The sequence below is a fragment of the Papaver somniferum genome, chromosome 2, assembly GCF_003573695.1.
Source record: "Papaver somniferum cultivar HN1 chromosome 2, ASM357369v1, whole genome shotgun sequence".
NCBI lineage: Eukaryota > Viridiplantae > Streptophyta > Magnoliopsida > Ranunculales > Papaveraceae > Papaver > Papaver somniferum.
In genome coordinates, this window is record NC_039359.1 from 38,523,529 (window position 1) to 38,547,261 (window position 23,733).

At 37.2% G+C, this 23,733-nt stretch overlaps 2 protein-coding genes across 2 annotated transcripts; both read left to right on the forward strand.

The window, feature by feature from the left end:
* Positions 1-9,408: 9,408 nt before the first annotated feature.
* LOC113347400 (sucrose transport protein SUC4-like) lies at positions 9,409-14,557 on the forward strand. Its single transcript, XM_026591043.1, has 5 exons — positions 9,409-10,088; positions 12,385-13,127; positions 13,412-13,475; positions 13,562-13,605; positions 14,118-14,557. The coding sequence occupies exons 1-5, from the start codon at positions 9,581-9,583 to the stop codon at positions 14,277-14,279; spliced, it is 1,521 nt and encodes a 506-aa protein (XP_026446828.1). The 5' UTR covers positions 9,409-9,580; the 3' UTR covers positions 14,280-14,557.
* Positions 14,558-17,610: 3,053 nt separating this feature from the next.
* LOC113347401 (protein DETOXIFICATION 48-like) lies at positions 17,611-19,652 on the forward strand. The gene is made up of 2 exons (XM_026591044.1): positions 17,611-17,876; positions 18,002-19,652. Exons 1-2 carry the CDS (start codon positions 17,766-17,768, stop codon positions 19,505-19,507), a joined length of 1,617 nt encoding a protein of 538 aa, XP_026446829.1. The 5' UTR covers positions 17,611-17,765; the 3' UTR covers positions 19,508-19,652.
* The last annotated feature ends 4,081 nt before the right edge of the window (positions 19,653-23,733 follow it).

Consider the following 23,733-nt stretch of genomic DNA (forward strand, 5'->3'; position numbering starts at 1 on the left):
CGAGGTGCTTTTCCATTTCTTAAACCAGCTGAGGTACGAGTCTATTGAATGTACTTTCAAACGCGAAGTTCAAAATTTGGGCAGTACATGTGATATACTCATGGTGGTTGTTGCCGGTATGGTTTATTTTACCACCGTTGCTGAAGTGAATTTTGTGTTTGACCGTGGAAAACTTAAGCACACATATCGCGCTGCTTTGAAGAACATTTCTTGGCCACTTTGTTTTATGATCTCTAGAGGTATGAGATTTGTGTTTGATCGTGGTAAGACGGTAAGCGTGATATCTACATTTTTCATGGAGAAAAAGAACTCATATTCTGTAATGAAGATTCGAGGCGTAGCGCAATATATGGAGAGAGTGAAGTTTTTCTTATTAGCTAACTCGAGGGAGAGTTTCTTTCAAGAAGGGGGGACTGATGTAGGACATCTACTTGTTCTCAACGTATCAACTGTCCCAATTGATCCCTTAGTCAGTATCAACAAGCGTTGTTGATCCCTTGCGTCTGTTTTAGCTTACTTGCTTTGCAAGTCCTTTACTTTCCTAGTTTAGGTAGAATTCATTTTATTTTATTTTAGTTGGTTCTTGAGAACCTATTTAAAGGCTATGCCTTCTTGTTTAGAATATACAATCTTTTAATCAATCAATTATCAATATTATTATCATTATCAAACCCTAAAGTATTGATCCTAGAATCAGATTTTATTAAATTTCTGACGGAAATTAAAGTCTCTTCTGATCTCCAGCAAATAGTTTGCTTTCATATTTATCAATCCTGTTTTGTACTACATTAATGTCACATCTCTAGAGAATTATATACAATATGTACAGTATATACAGCTTTGCATTTATGCTTTCAATACGCACGACTTGAAAGATACGCTAGAAATGAAACAAGTTCAAGTCAATATTACTAACCTCAAGTGGAAGGATGATGTCGTCGTCGTAGTTCGTTACTTCTTCTCATTCTTCAGGTCTTCAGAGCAATACTTGTATGTCTCAACATTCCTAGACTTTCTAGTCTAACCTAAGCGAAGTTGACTCTAGTATTTAATCAAGCGACTCTAGATGAGTTTTGATACTAAAATATGACAACCAATCTTGACATACCAACGCTTGGTGAGTTCAACCTAGCTATGCTCTACAATATGTACAGTATATACAGCTTCGCATGTTATGTTTTCAGACTTGAAAGATACGTTAGGAATTGAAACAAGTTCAAGTCAACATTACTAACCTTAAGTGGAAGAATGATGTCGTCGTTGTAGTCGTTATTTCTTCTCATTCTTAAGGTCTTTGGAGTATTACACGTATGTCTCAACATTCCTAGACTTTCTAGTCTAACCTAAACGAAGTTAACTCTAGTATTTAATCAAACGACTCTAACTGAGTTTTGATACTAAAATATGACAGCCAAACTTGACATATCAACGCTTGGTGAGTTCAACCGAGCTATGCTCTAACAATCTTCTTCAGTTTCGTTGTACTTTACTTTTCAAGCAAGTTGTTTTTCGTGTCTTTTTATGTGTGTAACATATACTAGGTTGAGTCTGTAATTCGTTTGTTTCTTAGTTACAATTTTATTAGCTTTTGTAACAGTATTATTAGCTTTAGCACTTCTTCCTTCAAGGACATAGAGTGAATTCTTCTTCAAGCCTAAATCAAATCTAAAGACTTACAGAAGTTATGGATCAAGCCGAAAAACAAAAGAGTGGACACATATCATTCGGGCAATTAATCGCAGCATCAAGATACAAAGGCATGACTAGCGATTTCAATCAATTACATCGGACACCTCTACCTCCATCCGAGTTCCTGTGGACACTGTCGTGTCCCTCAAAAATACAATTTTTTTTATGGAAAGCATTAACCGAAGGTCTTTCGACATTCGACACCAACATCCGTCGCCAATGTAACTGTGATACGAAGACTGCTACTGTGTTCCAATATCATGTTACTGCAAAAAAAAAAGACCGGTGACCTCCGTAGGATCCCAAAATAGTTAAACAAAACATTACTACAATTATGTGTCTCGATGTATAAACGCATCCCAGAAAAGGAGAGGGAAGTGATGATTTTTCTCAAATTGACAATTTACCTCGGACTCGGATAACGAATAATTCTAAGGTGGTGTTTGATGTCGTTTTTTTCTAGACCATGATAAACTATTTAAAAGCTGGGAAGAATTTCATCACACGTTGCTAAGAGTCGTCTTAATACCATGATAGAGTTTCCGAGAAGGCGCGTTATCTGTTCGTACCATAATAGAAAGATTCGTGGAAACGAGTTTACCAAGCCTTCGTCCTAGCAATTCGAAAGATATGTCGCCTTAAGCTCTTGTTCGATTATAGTACTTCATTATCCGCACCAAGTCCTACACACTCATGATCACAAAAAGTCTGTGTTAGTATTTGCAAAAATAGATGTGTTTTCTTTCTTTGAACGAAACGGATAGATGTGTCTTATGAAGGGAAATAATGTACGCATGTGAAAAATGTGTATTTTCTTAAAATTCCCACATAATAGAGAAAGAGCTAAAATGAACTGAGCTGTAATAGTTTTTCTTTCTTTTCAGAACAGAGTAAGTAGACAAGGCAGGAAACTTAAGAGATTGCAATTGAAAACGGAATTTTGTTTGCATTTAAGGAATGGGAAGTTATCAAAGATTCCACTTCTTTGAGTAATAAGTAACAACCCAATATTCATTGAACGTGTTCACTAAGATGAGTTATTTTTGTGCACATTGATTATCTTTAAATACCTTAGTACTCTTAAGAGATCGAGTAAAAAATAACGCTCACATTTTGATGAGGGAAGCTGTTTCCGTCCCCCCTCTGGTTCTTTCATTCTCTCTATAGTTGTTTCTGATCATCATTTCCTTTTTCTTCTTCCATTCTACATTGCTCGTTCGTCAATTCCGGCCTTTGATCCTAAGCAGCATATCTAACTATCCCGAAGAAGAAGAATTGGAAGCAATGGACAAGTCTAGAAAAGGAAAATGTATCTCCAGTACTGTAACAAAGAAAGGCCCAAAGAAATCAACTAATGGAACATCAATTGTGAAGAAGCCTGTGGAAGGGAAACCTATGAAAAGAGAGATAGACAAACAGTCAACCTCCAAAAGGGAGATGGACTCTCACAGTCCAACGGAATGTAACTACTATGAACCAATGACTCTTAGTGCCAAAGAGCTGCGGTTGGTTCAAGAGAGAGCGTCAAAACTATTGAAAAACATAAGCTTAAAAGAGGAGGCATTTCCTATTTCGAAGCCGGTGATAGATTCAATTGCAATACTGCAGACGTGTGATCCTGCAACGGATTCTGGTGGTGGAAGTGATTTCTATTATGATTCTGACCAAATCAGTACAATCTATTCGTCCTCCTCATCATCCGAGGAATAAACTCGTTTCAAGACAATAGGTTGACCACCGCAGCTACCATACGTCAGTCAAAATATTAAAGTCCTTATTTAAGAAAGGAGGGATTCTCTCCTTCCATGTTTAAATCAGTAAAGTGAATCGTCGCACAATAATTACCATTCACTGTCTATGAGAAGCGTCCATGTAATGGTCGCTTTGATCGGCTTTGAGATTGTAAGCAATAGACTTTAAGGTAAGAGAAGGCAGTTAATGTTATAGGGAATGAAAAGTACACGACTTGTTAACAAAACAACCATGAATTTGGGTGCACAAATAAAACATACTACTATTATTCTTCAATCCTGCTCGATGTGCTTTGTTTTTTGATAAAATAAACCAACTCCCTCCCTGTCTATTAATTTCCATCTCACACATAACAGGGAGCATGAGACTGCTGGCCAAGAGCCCAGGCCAGGAGTATTGTGGTTACACATGCGGCACTGCTGTGGTCAGAGCATCCCGCACTTTGCAAATAATTGTAGTATCATCATCTTGTTGGGGGTAATGGCATTCATTGTCAGCATATACACAGTTTTCTCATCTCAAAGTACAGCTTGTCGACCTCTAAATGGATTCTGGGACCGAGGGTGTCAATCACCAAGAACAAATGTACACTGTATCTCAATTTTACTAGCCACTTCACTGGCTACTGCTCTATTTCACTCCCTTTTCCCTCAACATATCCCCCACCTGCCACCTTTGCCTACTTTCCCCCTTAAACCAGCCTATATATGCATTAATGGTTGTTTAATTTACCGACTGACACTATTTTTTTTCATTTTAAGAAGTCGATCGACTGACACTATTTGGTATCACTTTAATTTTAAGAAGTTGATTTTTGAGATTCCATCTGGAGCTGAACTTGATGATAAACTTTACAAGAGCTTAGGAGACATTCACACGTTACAGCAGTGTTTGTTCACGAGACAATTCTTCCATATGATGAGCTCAGTTTTTGAGTAATTACAAGCCTTTGGCTAATGAAACCAGCTAAAACAACTGAGACCGTAACAAGCTTTAAACTACGCGCCACGTATATGAATCAACTCAATTTTTGATGCAGAAGACTCTGCTAAACGAAAGTACAAAAATGAAATGGATAAAATATTATTCCCTCTCTTCTATTTTAATAGGTCAGTTTCTATAAATAAAAGTTTCAAAAAAATAGGTCAGTTTCTTAATTGGGAAAGTCAAATGTTACTTTAATCTTTTAGTACCACTTTTTTTCTTAACTTCTTTTGGTGACAGTATCATGTGGACCACTTTACTTTATTTCTTTTGCTAACAAGTGTCACGGGGACCTTTCACTTCATTTCATTTAGTAGGAATTACCAATAGGTACCATTATAGTGTTCTTAGTTAGTGACAGGTCCATCCATTAAAGCCCACTAATCAGTGGTCCATAATTAAGAGAAAACATGAAAATGGACCAAATTTTTTAAGCCCAGGTCCTGTACACGTGCGGGACAAATTGTACGAAATTTCTAAATACCTAAACTACCCTTCCAATCCTACATATATTAAAGCAGTCTATTTCAAAGTTTCTAAAAAAAAATTCAGCCGATTATTCTTGGGGAAAATTCTGCTCTCTTTCTTCTTCTGGATTTGGGACTAGGGTTTCTGAAGATTTCTTCTACGATTTTTAACAGGTATGTTGCTTAATCTTTTCGTTTTCTTCTTTCTGCTACAGTTTAATGGAGATAGGTTGTGTTCTGTTTTTTTTTTTATGATTCTTGTTCGTTTTTATTCAGTTATTTGGTTAGATTGTTAAGTTTTTAGTTTATTTTAGCTTTCGATTTGATTATCTTTCTGTTTTCTTTTCAAAATCAGTTTTGTTTTCACTTTCAGATCGTATTATCCAGCAGTACATATATGACATACTCATTGTTTCTGCTACAGTTTTTGAATCATTATAAGATTTGAATTTTGGATCATGGAGATCGGTTGTGTTCTGTTTGTTTTTTATGAATCTTGTTCGTATTTATTCAGTTATTTGGTTAGATTGTTAAGTTTTTAGCTTATTTTAGTTCGATTTGATTATATTTCTGTTTTCTTTTCAAAATCAGGTTTGTTTTCACTTTCAGATCGTATTATCCAGCAGTACATATATGACATACTCATTGTTTATGCTCTTGGATTCTGTTTCTTGCATAGATCTTTCACTTTTTTTAGTTTGACCCATCAGTACGTATGTGAAATACCGTATTACGTGCTTCGATTCTGCTGTTTCTCCTAGATTTTAATTATTTTTGTCATGCAGTTGATTTTTAGTTCATGAATCTGCAGTACATATATGGCATACTCATAGAAACTGCTCTTAGAATCTGTTTCTTGCATAGATCATGGAGATCGGTTGTGTTCTGTTTGTTTTTATGAATCTTGTTCGTATTTATTCAGTTATTTGGTTAGACTGTTAAGTTTTTAGCTTATTTTAGTTCGATTTGATTATTTCTGTTTTCTTTTCAAAATCAGGTTTGTTTTCACTTTCAGATCGTATTATCCAGCAGTACATATATGACATACTCATTTTTATGCTCTTGGATTCTGTTTCTTGCATAGATCTTTCACTTTTTTTAGTTTGACCCATCAGTACGTATGTGAAATACCGTATTACGTGCTTCGATTCTGTTGTTTCTCCTAGATTCTTAATTATTCTTTGTCATGCAGTTGATTTTGTAGTTCATGAATCTGCAGTACATATATGGCATACTCATAGAAACTGCTCTTAGAATCTGTTTCTTGCATAGATCTCTCACTTTTTTTAGTTTGACCCATCAGTACGTATGTGAAATACTGTATTTTAATACTGTTGCATCTTTGTGACATTTGCAGGTTCAAAACATGTATGATGCAGAGTGTTCCAATCCAAATACCTACTGCTATGCATACATTTATTATAATCATCATCATTTTGCTGTCAAAGTGCCTGTGATTGCTGACTTTGCTGTGTTTTTGCTCCTTTTTTAGTCTTACCCTTCAGTACTTATGTGAAATACTGTAATATGTCTTTCGATTCTCTTATTTTTCATAGATCTGTCACCTGTTGTTGTCATACTGTTGATTTGTAGTTCATGAATCTTCAGTACATAAGCATACTGATAGGAAGTGCTCCTTGTTATGTTTAAGGAGAAGTGAAGTAGATGCAGGCATACAGTGGAGCTGCAATAATGGGTGCTGCTGTACAACAACCCAATCTTTTTACTAAAGGTTCTTCAACTTTTTTTCCCAAGTTGGGTACTACTACTGCGGATAGATTACCTTCTCAAGTTAGGCAGACCCTGAAGTACGTTCAATAATTGATATTGAGAAGAATCGTCAGTTTAACAGCTTGGAGCTCATTGCTTCAGAGAATTTTACATCTCGCGCAGTGATGGAAACTGTGGGTTTTTGTCTCACAAACAAGTATTCAGAAGGGCTTTCTGGTAAAAGGTAAAGATGGTGCTTAATATTGTATTTTTTCCCTGTATTTGTATTGAAATGCATTTGATCATTTCATTCTGCAATGTAGGTATTATGGTGGCAATGAGTACATTGATGAGCTAGAGACACTTTGTCAACAAAGGGATTTGTTCATGTAACTGGCACAGGATATGGATCTTCCTCATGGAGGTCACTTGTCACATGGATTTATGACTCCTAAAAGACGGGTATCTGGGACTTCGATTTATTTTGAATCGATGCCATACCGTCTTGATGAATCAACAGGTGCTGCTCTGCATTCTTATATTGTGTAATGACTATGTGGTCTATTGTTGTTCATTTATAATTCGTTGATAATTTGCATTCATTACCAAATTCACTTGCAGGCCTTATTGATTATGATATGCTTGAGAAAACTGTCACCCTCTTTCGACCAAAACTCATCATTGTTGGTGCTAGTGCTTATCCTCGTGATTTCGATTATCCTCGAATGAGAAAGGTATACACATATATTTTGATTGTCAACAGTTGTTATTCTTAGTGATCAGAGAATCAGACTAGTTAACCCATTACGCACACCTAATTCCCTTTCCTGCTATGTTTCTTGAATATTGCAGATTCTGTTGGGGCTTTTCTCATGATGGATATGGCTCACATAAGTGGTCTCGTTACTGCATCTGTACTTGCCGACCCATTTGAATACTGTGATGTTGTAACAACCACCACTCACAAGGTACACCTAGTCACATTCATGAAGTCTGCAAGACTGCAACTACTGACACCAACACAAGCAGCATTTGTTTTTATTGGTTTAGATTCAAGGGTCTTGTTGTTTACTATGTCTTCTGTTTCAATTTGCAGTCATTACGAGGTCCCAGAGGTGGCATGATTTTCTTCAAGAAAGATCCTGTTCTTTGGGTTGATATGGAATTTGCGATTAACAATGTTGTTTTCCCAGGGTTACAGGTAACTAAAACTGTAGCGGTTATTTGTGATTTATCATTGGTTCAACATTATAACATTTTTTAGGTTTGTTACAGTTGTTTTTCGTGTATGAATTGACAGTACATATATGGCGTACTGATACAAAACTCTTCTAATTTTGTTTTATTTGAAGTTTTTCCAATTTTTTTGGTTCGATCCATGAGTATGTATGTATAATACTGATAGGAAGTGTTATTTGCTGTGTTTTTGCTCATTTTTTAGTTTTACCCTTCAGTACTTATGTGAAATACTGTAATATGTCTTTCGATTATCTTATTTTTCATAGATCTGTCACCTGTTGTTGTCATACTGTTGATTTGTAGTTCATGAATCTTCAGTACATATATCGCATACTGATAGGAAGTGCTCCTTGTTATGTTTGATTCAGTACGTATATGAAATACTGAAATAGATGCTCTTTGTTACGTTTGATTCAGTACTGGAATTGGATATGGAGATGATCTGGAGCTGCAATTCAGAACTTATTGCAAGAAATGACAAATTTTGAATGATAGGAACAGGAGTTGTTGGTGGTTCAGATTTGCAAGCTTGTGAAATTGGTGGTGGTCTTGATGAAGTTACAAATTGGTTGTGACGTGTGTTTCAAAGAAGGTGTGCTGCAAATGGATTTGGAGGAACATAGAAGGTTGGGTTGCTACATTGTATGATCCTACAATGTACGTGATGTAATACGTTTTCTAATTTATTTATCATTGATTCCTACAGATTTGTACTCTACCTGGAAGCAGTGCAACAAATATGTACTCGAATTTGTCAGCATTCAGATATATAATCGGATTTGTAAGCAGTACGACAGATATGTACCCAGACAGATATGTACTCAAATTTGTAAGCAGTGTAGCAAATATGTACTCGAATTTTTAAGCAGTGTACCAGATATGTACTCAAATTTGTAAGCAGTGTAGACACACACGTTTGGTAGTAATGGGCATTATGGACATTTTCATGTTTTAATTAATTTTGGACCTCCGGATAAAAAAAAATTCCGGTTGGACCCTACTATAAATAACTATATGGGCCTAGGACCAAACAAGAAATTTTCCTTTCATTTATTGACAAGTGTCATGAAGACCACTTTTAATGATTAGTTCTCTCAATTTCTTTAAATTTCCCTAAAAACAAAATCAACCTATTAAAAAGGAACGAAGGAAGTGTATCCTATAAAGGGTATTCTAGACATTTAGGTTAACAGAAAATATACCTAACTCGTCGACTTGGGATTCTCCCGCCAGCAAATTTGCTTTTACCTGTAACAATAACCTCACTTTTTTCAACAGTCCAAATTCTCCGTCTCCATTTTCCTTAGCCGTTGGATTGTAGCTTACCTACGTAATGATATTGTTAGCAGTTATAAACCATCCTCTTCATTCGGAATCCATATACACCGTCCATAAAGAAAAGATCGAGCAACATCTCACCGTCCATAAAACCGGACAAACCAAGAGTCAAGGACATACAATAAAGTGGACAGTGGGGATAAACGAATCATTTATTTTCCAACTTTATCCCTTGATTAAAGCGAATGTGTTCTTTTCCACCGTAATTCATTTGAAAAATAAGGTCCTTTTCGTTCTCTCTCTTTCTCCGCTTTCCTCTTCTTCTTCCTTAACCCGTCCAACGTGTACATCTCCATCCCGCCACCTCTCTCCCCTCTGCAACAAACACACAATCCTATTCCTAGGAGAAACAAAACGGAGAAGACGAAGAAATTTTCTGGAACTCTATAGTCGACAGAGAGATGACAGTTCCGGGGAGTCAAAACCGAGGAACAACAAGGGTAAGAAGCAGGAACAACCGAACAGAAAACAGTGTCCCGAAAAAAGTACCATTAAGGAAGATATTTCGAGTAGCATCAATGGGATGTGGAATACAATTTGGATGGGCATTACAATTATCATTATTAACACCGTATGTACAAGAATTGGGAATTCCGCACGCTTTTGCGAGTTTAGTATGGTTATGTGGTCCATTATCTGGTTTTTTAGTACAGCCATTAGTTGGACATATGAGTGATCGTTGTACTAGTAAATTTGGTAGAAGGAAACCATTTATAGTAGCTGGAGCTATTTCGATTATATTGGCTGTTTTGGTTATTGGTCATTCTGCTGATATTGGTGGTTTGCTAGGTGATACTAATCAATCAAGACCTAGAGCTATTATTGCTTTTGTCTTAGGGTTTTGGTTGCTTGATGTTGCTAATAATATGACTCAAGGTCCTTGTCGTGCTCTTCTCGCTGATCTTACTGGTATGTCTTTATCATTCTTGATTTTGATTTTCACTTGCTATGTCTTTATCATTCTTGATTTTGATTTTCACTTTGTTAATTTTGTTTCTATGGACTAATTGTGCAATTGAAAACCCCTAATTAAACCCTTTGCCGGTACGAAACTAGTTTACGGACGGTGATTACAGTAAAACTGAGCAAACAACCTTTATGATAGTGAAATTTTGGATCTACAATAATGCTCAAATTCAGTGTTAAAATTAGTACAAATATGGCTGAAAAGGTTAGGTCATTTGATGTATTGGTAAAGTGCTAAAAAATACTAAACTGTTAGGTTAATTAATGCGATCATTATGTGCTTAATGTCTATTTCATGCTTTTGTTTGTTTTTAATCAAGTTTTTTGTTTGGGAGGTCTTTATGAAAGGAACTGATTGTGAGTCATTAACAATAAACTTTGCCGGAAATGGTGTTTGTGTAATATCAGGAAAAAGAGGGATTGTGGTGGGGAATTTCTAAGAAAAACTAATTTTCTATTCTTGTAACAGTGATGAGGTATTCCCTATTCCCTACCACCTTCAAGTAGAGGTTGCGAAAAGGTGCCATTTTAGCCCCTGATAGTCGGTGAGATTTTGAGGTTTATGTGTTCCAACGCATCCTCAGTAAATCTAGAGTTTCCGACTATACTTTTGCCTAGCCTTTTGTGAACGATTTGATCTAAGGTACTTTGTAATTTAGTAAAGGTAGATTGATTGCTTAACTAAAGTTTTGAAATGATTAAGAACAGTAACTCAAGTGGAGAATTTTGTTTAGTATTTAATGAGATGATGATTACAGCAATTAATGGAATTTAAAGTAGAGGCTGTAGAGTTAGGTAAGAACAGTGAGGATACTAGAGAAAGTAGATTAACTTAGTACTATTTGGATAAAGGGGAAAGTAGGATTATGATTCATATGTGGGCGTGTCAATGATCAATTGGGGTATCAGTTGTCTGCCTTTAATAATGTAAAGTTGTTTTTATTTCCAACTTTAAGTTGTCCACTAGGTGCTCACGAGCCTTTGGCTCATCCTTTTCGCATCCTCCTCCTGTATGTTTGAACTTTGATGATTGTGTTTGTAGAGGTGGAGTTCACTTAATTAATTTTGGTCGCTTATTCCATGGTCAATTGTCTTTCAACCAGTTTTTTGAAAAAAAAAGTGTCTACTTAGGTGGATACGTGGTGAAAGTGATAAATCTTTGCTAAACTGCGTGGTAATTTTCATTACATGAAGTCCTCAAGTTTCTCAGGCTGCAATAAGAGGTTTTGCAAGCCTAGCTCACTTCTTTGTTTATTGGTTCAATCTTGCCTACCTGTGTTCAGGAAAGGAAATGCCTGCACACTTGCAATCTGGTAGTAACTCGAGACTGTCCATGCATACCTACCTGTTAAGTAACACGGTATAGAAATAACAAAAACAAAAAGAGCTGTCCACTGGGTGAACTGGACTAACATGAGTCCTATTTATTGACAAATCTGAAACGATTTTTTCATGCAATGATGATATTGAATATGCTGTCCTTTCTACTCAAATCTCTTGGGTCAACAAGTATGAGGAGAATTGAGGATCATCTCATAGAGCTGACACATAAGACACTTGCGTTCATCTGAACAATTTTACCTAAAGATTCAAGTGGGTCTGTTGAACGGTATAAACTGAGTAGCATAATCCTTTGAGCTGTTCTTAGTCTTGTTCTAGCATAACGTCTTTGGTTATTTCTTGGGCATATCCTGTAATATGGTCAGAATGTAACAGAGCTTTCCTAGGACTCTCACATCAAGATAGTCCTTTATGTAAGGACTCACGTAGAAATGACTGAAAGGCTGATTGTTGGTAACTGTGATGCACTCGAACAGAATGTGTTAACATTTCCCATCCTCGTTAAATCCTGATTACAATAATGTTGCATTAATATGATTGTTTTTTTTACCTTGGTTTTCAGTTTCAACTATTTGGCGATTATTGTATGATAACTAGTAAGATTCTTGGCTCAATGTATATCCCCACAGTCTTTTGGATTGTTAATCATTGATGGCTTTCATGCCACCAAGTTCATGAATTTAATGTTGAAGTACAAATGCATAGTCATGTATTGCATCAGCCCACAGTTTCCATTTATGGACAAAATTTATTGAATGAGAAAAATCACCAGCAAGAAAGTATGAGAAACACCATTGGAGGTTTATGCCATCAGTTGTTTGTGTCACTTAGCATTATTTCTCTGAAAGAATTCGATAACAAAAACACCCAACTGACTATTATCTAAATATATTTTTAGGGAAGGATCAAAGAAGGAGTCGCATAGCAAATGCGCATTTCTCACTCTTCATGGCTGTGGGTAACATCCTTGGGTTTGCCACCGGATCCTACAGTGGCTGGTTCAGAATTTTCCCCTTCACCATCACCTCCTCATGCAGCGTTAACTGTGCCAATCTCAAGTCTGCATTCCTTCTTGATATTGCTTTTATGGTCATAACAACTTATGTGAGCATTTCGGCAGCCCAAGAAGTGCCTTTACCTTCCAACAGATCCACAAACTCTGAAAATGAAAGACCTGATCTGTCCGATAGCGTCCACGAACCATTTATTGGGGAATTATTTCATACATTTACGTATCTGACGGGACCTATATGGATAATCCTGCTCGTTACCTCTCTGACATGGGTTGGATGGTTCCCGTTTCTTCTATTTGATACTGATTGGATGGGTCGGGAAATTTACAAAGGGATTCCCAATGAAGGGCAGAACTATCATACAGGAGTAAGCATGGGAGCATTTGGTCTGATGTTGAATTCTGTGGTTATTGGAGTAACTTCTGTTGTGATGGAGAAAGTTTGCAAGAAGTGGGGCGGTGGTTTCGTCTGGGGTGTTTCAAACATTCTGATGTCATTTTGCTTTGTAGCAATGCTTATAATATCATTCGTGGCAAAGAATATGGATTTCTCTGCGCATGATCTTCCTCCTGCTGGCATCGTAATTGCCTCACTAGTTGTTTTTACAATCCTTGGTGCTCCACTAGCAGTAAGTTCCTTCATTCTCTAGTGCAAGAAATTTAGAATGATCTATTTTGAACTTTTCAAAAATTCGACTAGTTGTTTACATTGATTTGTATGGGTAATGTTTTAGAGTATATCAGTTTGGAATGTCTCGATTTTTAACTAGCCCAAACCAGGTTTAAGCAAGTTTCTAGATAAATAGGCAGGACAGTTTCTTTATAGCAACCCAAGACAGCCGTTCAGTACTGATATCAAATGGTTTGCGTCTGTGATCTCTTTTGACTATTTGATTCATGTTCCTACTTTCAGGTAACCTACAGTGTTCCTTATGCTATGATTGCTACCCGTACGGAGGCTTTAGGACTAGGCCAGGGTAAGTATTGGTTTTTGTTTGAACCATTATCTGTTTTAAAGAGATGTGGTTGATGATTGGCTTTTGCTATTGGTTGGACCTTGCAGGTTTATCAATGGGTGTCCTGAATATAGCTATTGTGATTCCGCAGGTATGTTTGGTCTTCTGCTTTCCAATTTTCTTTTCCTAATTTCTAAGAAGAAAACCACATGTTACTGTTAATATAAACTTTTAGAGGTCAAACCTAAAAACTTATTAAGCATCAGATTGTTTTCCTAGAAAGAATCTGTCGCTCCGTTGGTGGTAAGGTTATGCAGATTCACTTGTTAGTCATAAGGTTGTTTTATATTGCAAATCTAGTAGCAAAAGCTCTTGATTTCAATAGTTTTGTTGTACAAATTCATTATGCGGTTTATTGGCTGTTCATCCTTCAACAATTGAAAGAAATGCCCATATTACCTGCACATCAATAGCTATTTTAACGTATTATCATCTAGTATTTTGACTACTTTTTCAGTGTGCACAGTTGCTGGTTTTTCATGGTTGTAGGAAATCAGAGGATATCTGTGTACAAGATATTGTTGATGATTTAAGCTATTTGACTATTGCATGACTTATAAATTTTAGCTGTACAGATTCTGAGAGTGGGTGTTGATATGTCAGGTGATTGTATCCCTAGGAAGTGGACCATGGGATCAACTATTTGGTGGGGGGAACTCACCGGCTTTTGCTGTAGGAGCAATTGCAGCCTTTGCCAGTGGACTAGTAGCTATACTGGCTCTTCCACGATCTCATACTGGCAAGCCCAGGATCATCCACGTATAAGGTATTACTATTGTATATTTTGTTTACACCCACAGTTACCCAAATAGCTAGGAAAACACAAAACAAGAAAAGAAGAGGAACAGAAGATCTGTACATGGTGTTTGTTACTTTTCTTCAGTATCTAAACCCACTTCTCTTCTTTCTGAAAATTCATTTGAAGTCTAGAAGAGGAAAATCACTTAGGTCTTCTTCTAGTTGTTGTTTGTAACTTTTGGTATGAGCATCTCTATCAGCTTGTACTCCAATGAAAGTATAACGCAGGTGTGAAATTTTGTGTATCTTTTTGAGGCGTTATTACAATATATATATCATTGAGCATTTTTAGCAAAATCATCAAACCACATCAAATTTAGGTAGAAAAATTGAAAGAAATTGTTGAGGCCAGTACCCCTGGTTGAAAATGCCAGCAGGAACCTATGTTTGTTATAACACTCTGTCAACCATTACAGTGGACGTCATTGAGCCTCTGTTCTACTAATTTTTGGTTTTAACGAGGTTGATGTCCCCACCCTTCCTCACAGAAATTAAACCTATCTAAAAATAATATATGTCATCCATGCTGATACTCAGAGCAAGACAGCTGATGTTCATTATACTGAAAACGCCAGCCCATTTTTTCATGTGTGTGTTTAGTTGATGTAGCTAGAACTAGATCTTCAGAGCAAGAAAATAGCTTGTGCAGCAACTCCATGTGACCCAATAGATAAGAGTAGCATGCCAGCATTCACTTTGACAAATTCATTTTATATTCCCATGCCTATTCAGATATGAATTGTGGTTGTTACTTTTCCTAGCAAAGATGTTAATGAACTATGGTATCTGGTAAGAATTTGTTGGACGCGGAGCATTCCTATCTCCTAACAATGTTTGCTTTATAGCTATTCATATGGAAAACTACACGCACCCATTGGTGTTGATTCAAAGAGCGGTCCTAAGGACAGCTTCGATAAGCCAAAGATATTTTCAGTCAATGATTGCATCAATTCCTTTCTGAAGATTTCTCCACTGCAGTATTGGTTGGCTACCATTGTTGGTTCTTTTGAAACGTCTTAGAATATAGCGGACTTTATTGTGCATATGCGCTTAATGGAGTTCTGGATATATAGTTAGTGTTTAAATTATGCTGATATAAAACATCGATTAAGACACAAGTGTGGCCAGTTTTATTGAGCTTGATTGGTTTTTGTGGAGGTCTCTTTATCTTCTTTTGCTTGTGTCAGAATATTGGAATAAATTCAGTGCTGATTACATTCTTTCGTGATTAGAAATGTCTTATACCTTGTTGCAAGGATAGCATTGAGTTAATTAACCCCTATTTTCAAATATGTTCTGACCATGGCTGAATAACCTTTATGAAAAGGAATAAACAAGCCAAGAAGCAAAACAGCTACTTCGGCAGTCATAATAATTATGTTTATGGTTTGCTTACAGAATTTCTTTTCTTCCAGAGTAGCTTAACATAGAATTTGCAGTTTGTTTTTAATACTTTACTAAACGTAGCATTATGATTATATTTAGAAAAACTTTCAGAATGGTTCACAACATGGAGTTGTTATTATTACTGCTGCTATGCTTTCTTAGTTGGAATCCATTTCCCTCTCCTCACTCTCACAGTAATTAGAAAACAAGCAGTAAAATACAATCCTTTTCCATCGTATACATTTGTCAGATGATATTAACTGTGGCAGCATATTTCAGTAAATTATGAGGTATTCAGGTCAGTTCTTTTGGAATTTATGTGCTGCTTTCTTTTCGTGGGATTAAGTCCCTTGGAATCACAGCAGAATGAGTAACCCAAGTTTAAAATTCCTCTTATGTACTTTGGAATTGTTATGGGTTTTGATGAGGTTGAACCCCAACTTGATAGGTTTTGTATTGGCTCAATAAAAAGACACCTCCGTGGCCGCAACAATGAGTGTGAAATCTTACACTCCATCAGTTTTAATTAATTGAGAAAAATGTGGTTGATATGAGAGTCATCATGGGGTCATGGCACACACACACACCACAAGCAGATCTATAAAAATTGTAATAAGAATCTTGTTCACACACATGAAATGACCGACAACTGGGGTTATGAATTCCAGGTGGGGTGGGGGGGGGAGGGGAGTAAATTTTCTGCTATAAAAGGAAACTGATATCTCGTAGCTGGACTGTAAAAAAAAAGATGAGCTACTTGGGAAGGTGGGGGATTCTGTTTGTGTCAGAGATAAGCAGAAGCAAACCCCAAAAATTTCAATCAAGCAAGAAAGAGAGAGAGTTTGTTCAGTACTTGCACTGTTTGTTTAGAAAAGATAAGTTGGTACAAATTCAATGGCTCTCAATTGGATGCACATAATTGTGTTTCCTTTTATGAAGCTGTTTGCTCTCCAGACTACCAGTTTTTCATCTCACTAAAATAGAGATCTGACCCAAATACACTCACTACCCCCTACTTACAAACACAGAAAATTTTCAAAATAAAAACTCAAAACAAATAGTAAAAATAACCAAAGATAAGATTTTGCACTTCCACTTGAAATGATGTCATTGATTTTACTACAATCCCACCACCACACAAAAACAAGTTTGTTCTTATTGATGCGCTAATCAAAAATCCACACTCCATGCTTTGTTTGATACCTAAATTCCATGGTGAAGAGATATCATGTTGAGTAATTTGACTACTACTAGAATGTCATGAATTAACCCCCACTAAAGAAAAATCCACACCTCCAATGATTTTTTTCTTTTTGTTTTAGATTAGATTGATTTTGTGATTATTTTACAAACTTCAAATCTAAACAAAATCCTTTTGAAGGAACACAAACTCAAGTTCATATTTCATCAAATGCCCACCACAAAGAAATGGAGAATGAAATGCTGATTATTCAGTGGATACCGAATGCGATGGATAAGTTGCGTGTTGGTGCTGCACAGACCCGATCATGTTCGAATAATTGGTCGTTTAGCTACAGTAGAAATCGACATTAATTACTCTTATTCTGAGCATTCTCAAGTTACAAAAAACCGATAGTACATTCAAGCTTGTCTGATTCTCATTTGGCTGTCTCTCTAGAAAATCTTACCGTTTACACTAGGACTATTGAAGCTTCTTAATCTTCTCGGAGCCAGAAACTTAAATGAACCATCATCTTAACAAAGTAGAATCAGTGGACAAATTTGCAAGCATAAAGCTTTTTTTTTTTTTTTAGTTGTGATAGGCATAATACGCCCAATTGGTACTTTATATTCTAAATGTACATGATCGACACCTGTTTCTTAGGACCCGGCCAACTGGTTCCAAGTCCTCTATGCATTGCCTCCCCCCTTCTCTATATGTTCTCCTATATCAAAGACACACAAACAAGAAAACCATCTAAACACAGACAAAACAGCTGAGTTTTATTGAAGTCTCTGATTAAAAAATTATTTGTTTTTTCTTCAAAGTACTTAAAATTGAATAGATAGTTGATAACTCTCTCTCTCTCTCTCTCACTCTCTCCTATGTATAACTCAAATCTACCTTCTCCCTCTTCGTTATTCTCTCTGAGAAAAACCAACTTCATTAATCTGCAAACTCAAGATGAACTCCATAGATGGCCAACTCCATCTGAGGTACTACTACTCATAAGAAACTTCTACTCATCATTTTTGTACTAAACACACACTCTCTATCTCTCTTGTTCTGTCTCTTTAAAACATGATGCTCATGGGTATGTTTACTTTGTTTTTGGTTTCAGGATGTTGAGGAAATTAAAGCCATAGGTAAGATATCAGGACCAACAGCTTTGACAGGTTTGGTCTTGTACTCAAGAGCTATGATATCTATGCTTTTCTTGGGGTATCTTGGAGAGCTTGAACTTGCAGGAGGATCTCTTTCAATTGGATTTGCAAACATAACAGGTTACTCAGTCATATCTGGTTTAGCCATGGGAATGGAACCCATTTGTGGACAAGCATTTGGTGCAAAACAATGGAAGTTACTTGGTTTAACTTTACAAAGAACAGTTCTGCTTTTACTATGTTCTTCACTCCCTATCTCCTTTATATGGCTAAACATGAAGAAAATCCTCTTGTTTTGTGGTCAAGATGAAGAAATCTCATCAGTAGCTCATGTTTATATATCTTTTGCTATCCCGGATCTCTTCTTCCTGTCTCTCTTACACCCACTTAGAATCTATCTTAGAACTCAAAACATTACATTGCCATTAACATACTGTTCGGCTGTGTCTCTTATGCTCCATGTTCCTCTCAATTTCCTTTTGGTTGTTTACTTGAAAATGGGTGTAGGAGGGGTTGCAATAGCCATGATTTGGTCTAACCTAAATCTCTTCATCCTGTTATCGGCGTTCATTTACTTCTCCGGTGTGTACAACGATTCTTGGGTCTCACCTAGTATGGATTGTGTCAGAGGATGGTCTTCCTTGTTAAAACTATCTATACCAACTTGTCTTTCAGTGTGTTTGGAGTGGTGGTGGTACGAATTCATGATAATCCTGTGTGGCCTACTTGTTAACCCAAAAGCAACAATTGCCTCAATGGGGATTCTTATTCAAACCACTTCACTGGTTTATGTATTTCCATCAGCTCTGAGTTTAGGAGTATCGACACGAGTCGGTAACGAACTAGGCGCAAACCGACCGGCTAAAGCTCGTAGAGCTATGATTGTTTCACTCCTATGCGCAATTATATTAGGCCTAGTGGCTATGTCATTTACTATTCTGATGCGACATCGATGGGGTCGTTTTTTCACCAATGACTCGGAGATTCTGAACTTAACAGCAGTGGCATTGCCGATTGTAGGATTATGTGAACTTGGGAATTGCCCACAGACAACAGGATGTGGGGTTTTAAGAGGAAGTGCAAGGCCTACAATTGGTGCAAACATCAACTTGGGTTCATTTTACTTGGTAGGAATGCCGGTTGCTATATTCATGGGATTTGTGGTTAAGATGGGTTTTGCTGGTTTATGGATTGGATTACTTGCTGCGCAAGCGACATGTGCATTGCTGATGTTGTTTGTGTTAAGAAGAACGAATTGGATTGATCAAGTCCAAAGGGCGAGAGATTTAACAGACGATTCTTCTGCAGCTCCTAGTGCAATTACATTGCCAACATTTGTTGGCAAGGAGGGACAAGAAGTGATGAGATTAGAGGAGATTTTGTGCAGCAGCAGTGATGATGATGATGGGTCTGTAAAGTCAATCTCATTAGACACAGACCCACTTATTATATCAAACAATTAATTACGACGATAATCAAGGATTGAAAATACTTTTGTTATCTTTTTCATGACAATTATTGACTTCAGTAAATTTGTAATAAGTACTGGTGATTCTCTATTACAATCAAATCTAAACCTAAAGTGCCCACCCCTTTTCTTTTCTTCTAGAATGTTGACTCTCTTTTTTTTTTTTTTTTTTTTCTATCAAAGAAAAAAGAATAGAACAGCATTACAAAAATATCACATTTTCCTGAAACGGAGATATAGTATAGCAATTCTTTTATCGTGAGTGTCAAATCGCGTACGGACTGACTCATATTATCCATCTACCCTGTTTACAATGTTTATGGGCGACAACAGTTTTCTCGTTGGTAAAATTGTTAGGTGTCAACACTCATGATTTAAAATTGAAATTTGCTGGCAATACTAATCGAGGAAAAAACAAAAAGAGTAAGATGAGCAAATATGGAGTAGGAGGAATGCAACATAACAGAAAACTTAATGATAATGGGTTACGGGGAAAAACAAAACACTTGCAAGCTAGCTAAATGTGACTAGTATAAGAATAGTACACAGAGTAGAGTGGTGGTGTGAGGAATGTTTTCTGGTTTATTACAAGAGAAGAAGATAAGGAGAGACTAGCTTTCTAGTTGGCAAGTCCTGGATTTCTTTTAAAGTTGTAGGCACTTGGAGCAAAGCACAGCCTATAACAAGAAAATTTTAGCATTTCAAGTATAAGCATCAATTTTAGTGAAACATGTACTCAACTTTTTGTCTTTTTAAAGATAAAAAACTAAAAAAAAAACAAACTCAGAAAAGTTTGATCTATACAAAAAAAAGAATTTTCCTTTTTTGCTGTTAAAAAGCATATATATTTTTCTATGGCAGATAATGGCGCAGTAACCAGTTAGGATGCCTTGATGCGTCTTTTTTTTGTTTGTTTGACTCAAATTGATTGGACTCTTCTCGCCATTGCTCTCACGTTTGATAGGGGATCCAACCCGCAATATGCAATCAAAATCATGGCCGGAGTAAAAGTAAAACGGAGTTGAACCCACCTCTAAGTAACATTGCCATTATGGCTGTCGCATTTTTTGTTTCCGCAAAATAGCAGCCCTTGAAATTGTCTCTGTTTTCTTTTGAAGTGTGCACATAAAAGTGTGAAGAAAAAACGTAATGGTGTGTGTTTTTTGTTGACTCATCTCAAGCTGATTCACTCACCCGTTCCTAAAAGTTTCTTGACTCATCAAATTAAGTCTGACTTTTTAAGATTGGCGTTGATAATTGGGTCCGCGAGTTATAACCCCAAAGGTGTCACTATCCATATACAAAAACTCCAACAAAACAAATTGTTCACAAAAACTCCATTTAATATAAACTATCTATATTACCCTTCTAGTTTAAATCACCAAACAAAACCAAAAATCAACCACACTTTAATTCTTATTATATTGTCATCCCCAACAAGAAATAAACAACCACCAATAAGCACCGCCGCCACCGATAACCACCGCCACCACTTCCGACCACCGCCACCGCCACCACCTCCGACCACCGCCGCCACCGACCACCGCCACCGACCACCGCCACCGGCCACCGACCACCACCGCTCCGCCGCCGCCGCCACCGATACTGCGCAATTGCACCACCACTGCCAGCCACCCTACCATCCAGCACCACCATTGTCGACCACCACCGCCACCACCTCCGATCACCACCACCACCACCACTGATACTACGTAATTGCACCACCAATACCAGCCACCCTACCATCCAGCACCACCACAGTCGACCACTGCCGACCAAAACCAGCACCACGACCGCCCACCACCACCACCTCCCAAAAATACGATGAAACCGATTTTGGTTTCATCATAAATAAGATGAAACCGATTTTGGTTTCATCATAAATACGATGAAACCGATTTTGGTTTCACCTTGGTTTCGTGAGAAATCACCTGCAAAATTTTTTTTAAGAGGTATTATACATCTTCATGGATAGAAATACATTGTTGAAATACGATGAAACCGATTTTGGTTTCATCATAAATAAGATGAAACCATAATTGGTTTCTGCGCTTCAACAACAATACCACCAGTTATGTCTACCCATTACTCAGCTTCACCTGGTATATCTTTCCATCTAGGTTTACAGGCAATTCCTCATTGTATTGCATCACTTCATTGCACCTGCAACTACAGATTCACTTCAATCTCATCCTTGGCTTCACTGCAAACACGCAAGTTCCACTCATTACAGCTTCAGTTAACTCAACTGACTGAAACCATTACTCCATAGTTGTAGCTTCTGCAACAGTCACCAACTCCAGTTCCATTGCAACTGCAGCCAGGTCTTGTAGTTCAATTCTTGCAACTTTACATCTCCTGCCACAAACAAAACCACCTGCGATGCTTCCGTTAAACTCTCCACCAGAAACTGCAATTGAACTTCAGGCCTGCACTTCTTTCTATCTCGCAATCCCTTCTAAACAACAGCAACATGACATACTATCCCGGCCTCCAAATTCTGCACATACTAACTTCCATTACATCCATTCTGCAACCACACTTCTTTAATTAAGTTCGACTGCTCGTCTAATGTAGCACTACCTCCATTTCAAACTCCATCAGCAACAACTTCAATTTCAATTCAACCACCTGTAGCAGCAACTCCAACTGCCTGCACTTGAGCATCGATCATATCCAGTTAAATGCAAGCATAACATCTCCTCCTTGAGTTGTACCTGCAACTTCACAACTGCCCCACCTCAGTCACAGATTCAACACCACCATCATCTGCCAATTCTTGTTATATGCCCAGCCATCATCTCTGTAACATCACTGGGTCATTTCAGCTGCAGTTCTCTTTGCAGTTCAAAACCCATTAGATCCTGTAATTTTTACCTATCCTAACATACATCTAGGTTCAGGCCTTTCAAAGCACAACTCCTCCTTCTTGCAGTTCCATCAGTAACTCCAGTTCATCTGTGACTTCATTCATTCTGCTACTTCAGTTCAGCATCAGTTACACAATTTGCAAACCTTCTATTCCCTGTAGCTCATAACCATCACTTCATCTCAGTTTCTAGCTTCAGTCTCCGCCATCATTAGCAACATTATCTTCAGCTTACTGTCGCCACTGCAATCTCCATGTATTGTTCTCAAAAGCAACAGCATAAACAAATCAAACCCATCTACAATTCTTCTCAATTGCAACATTTCCAGTTTCAAATCTCAGTTCAAGGAAACCCTAATACGACCCCATCTTCTCTGAATCGAACCAAAACTTCCCTTGTTCAACTGGAAATCAAATCCAAGTTAAACCTATCTTCTAAATCTTCACAAACTCTTCGAGTCGAATAACCATCTTTAATAAACCCATTTTCTCCTTTTCATTTTCTGATTTCTTCTCTGATATCCACAGCAACAGAAACATCTTCTCAATCCCTTGAATTTCTCGGTTCAGAACTCAATAGTTCCTTCCATCCTCTCTCAAGATCGGATTCAATTTCATCTTCAATTTTCTCCTGCTTCAATTGTACTCATCAGCAGCAGAATCAATTCGTCACCAACCCATATATGTTCTTCTCGTTCTTCAATTGTAATTACAGTTGCAACCCTAATTTCACCAATTTCTTCATCCGATCTTACAGAATCATCAAAACATCACCAGATCCACCTGTGTTTCCTTCTGATTTTTAAAATGAAACTATGGTTAGGGTTTTGATTATGGTTGATGTGACGTGAAGAGGAGTTGGGGGTGGTGATGTTTACGGTGGTGAAAATGGTGTTGGTGGTGAAGGAATTGAAGGAGGCGGAGGAGGGTGGTGGTAGTGGTGAGATACGGACGTGAAGTGGTGTGTCGGGAGAGAATAAAATTATTGTTGGTCTTCGTGGAGATCCATTGTTGCTGCTGGTGATGATGGTGGTGGGAGAAGGAGACGGAAGAAAGAAGAAAAAAGAAATCAGAGAAGAAGAAGAAAAGGTCAAGGGCATGTTTATCTTTTTTTAAGTAATAAAAACTAAATTTACACATTATTATTTGGCTTGGGGTTTTTGTCCCAGTTTTATTTGAAACGGTTTTTATTTGGTAGAAATAATATGACCGGTTTTTTCTTATCACTAGGTTGTTCACCTAGGGGTTTTGTCACTAGTTCTGTTGATATAATTAAAGATTCCCACCTTGGGTCGAAATCAGTTTTGCATTCCAAGCTTGCTGAATTTAGTTTTCTACCTGGTGGAGTTACT

Excerpts from the sequence above, each read along its gene's own strand:
- LOC113347400 (XM_026591043.1), top strand. The coding sequence starts at position 9,581 with ATGACAGTTCCGGGGAGTCAAAACCGAGGAACAACAAGGGTAAGAAGC. Across the intron at positions 10,089-12,384 it reads TCTTCTCGCTGATCTTACTG|GGAAGGATCAAAGAAGGAGT; the intron begins GTATGTCTTTAT and ends ATATATTTTTAG. Across the intron at positions 13,476-13,561 it reads GGCTTTAGGACTAGGCCAGG|GTTTATCAATGGGTGTCCTG; the intron begins GTAAGTATTGGT and ends TGGACCTTGCAG.
- LOC113347401 (XM_026591044.1), top strand. The coding sequence starts at position 17,766 with ATGTATAACTCAAATCTACCTTCTCCCTCTTCGTTATTCTCTCTGAGA. Across the intron at positions 17,877-18,001 it reads GATGGCCAACTCCATCTGAG|GATGTTGAGGAAATTAAAGC; the intron begins GTACTACTACTC and ends TTTTGGTTTCAG.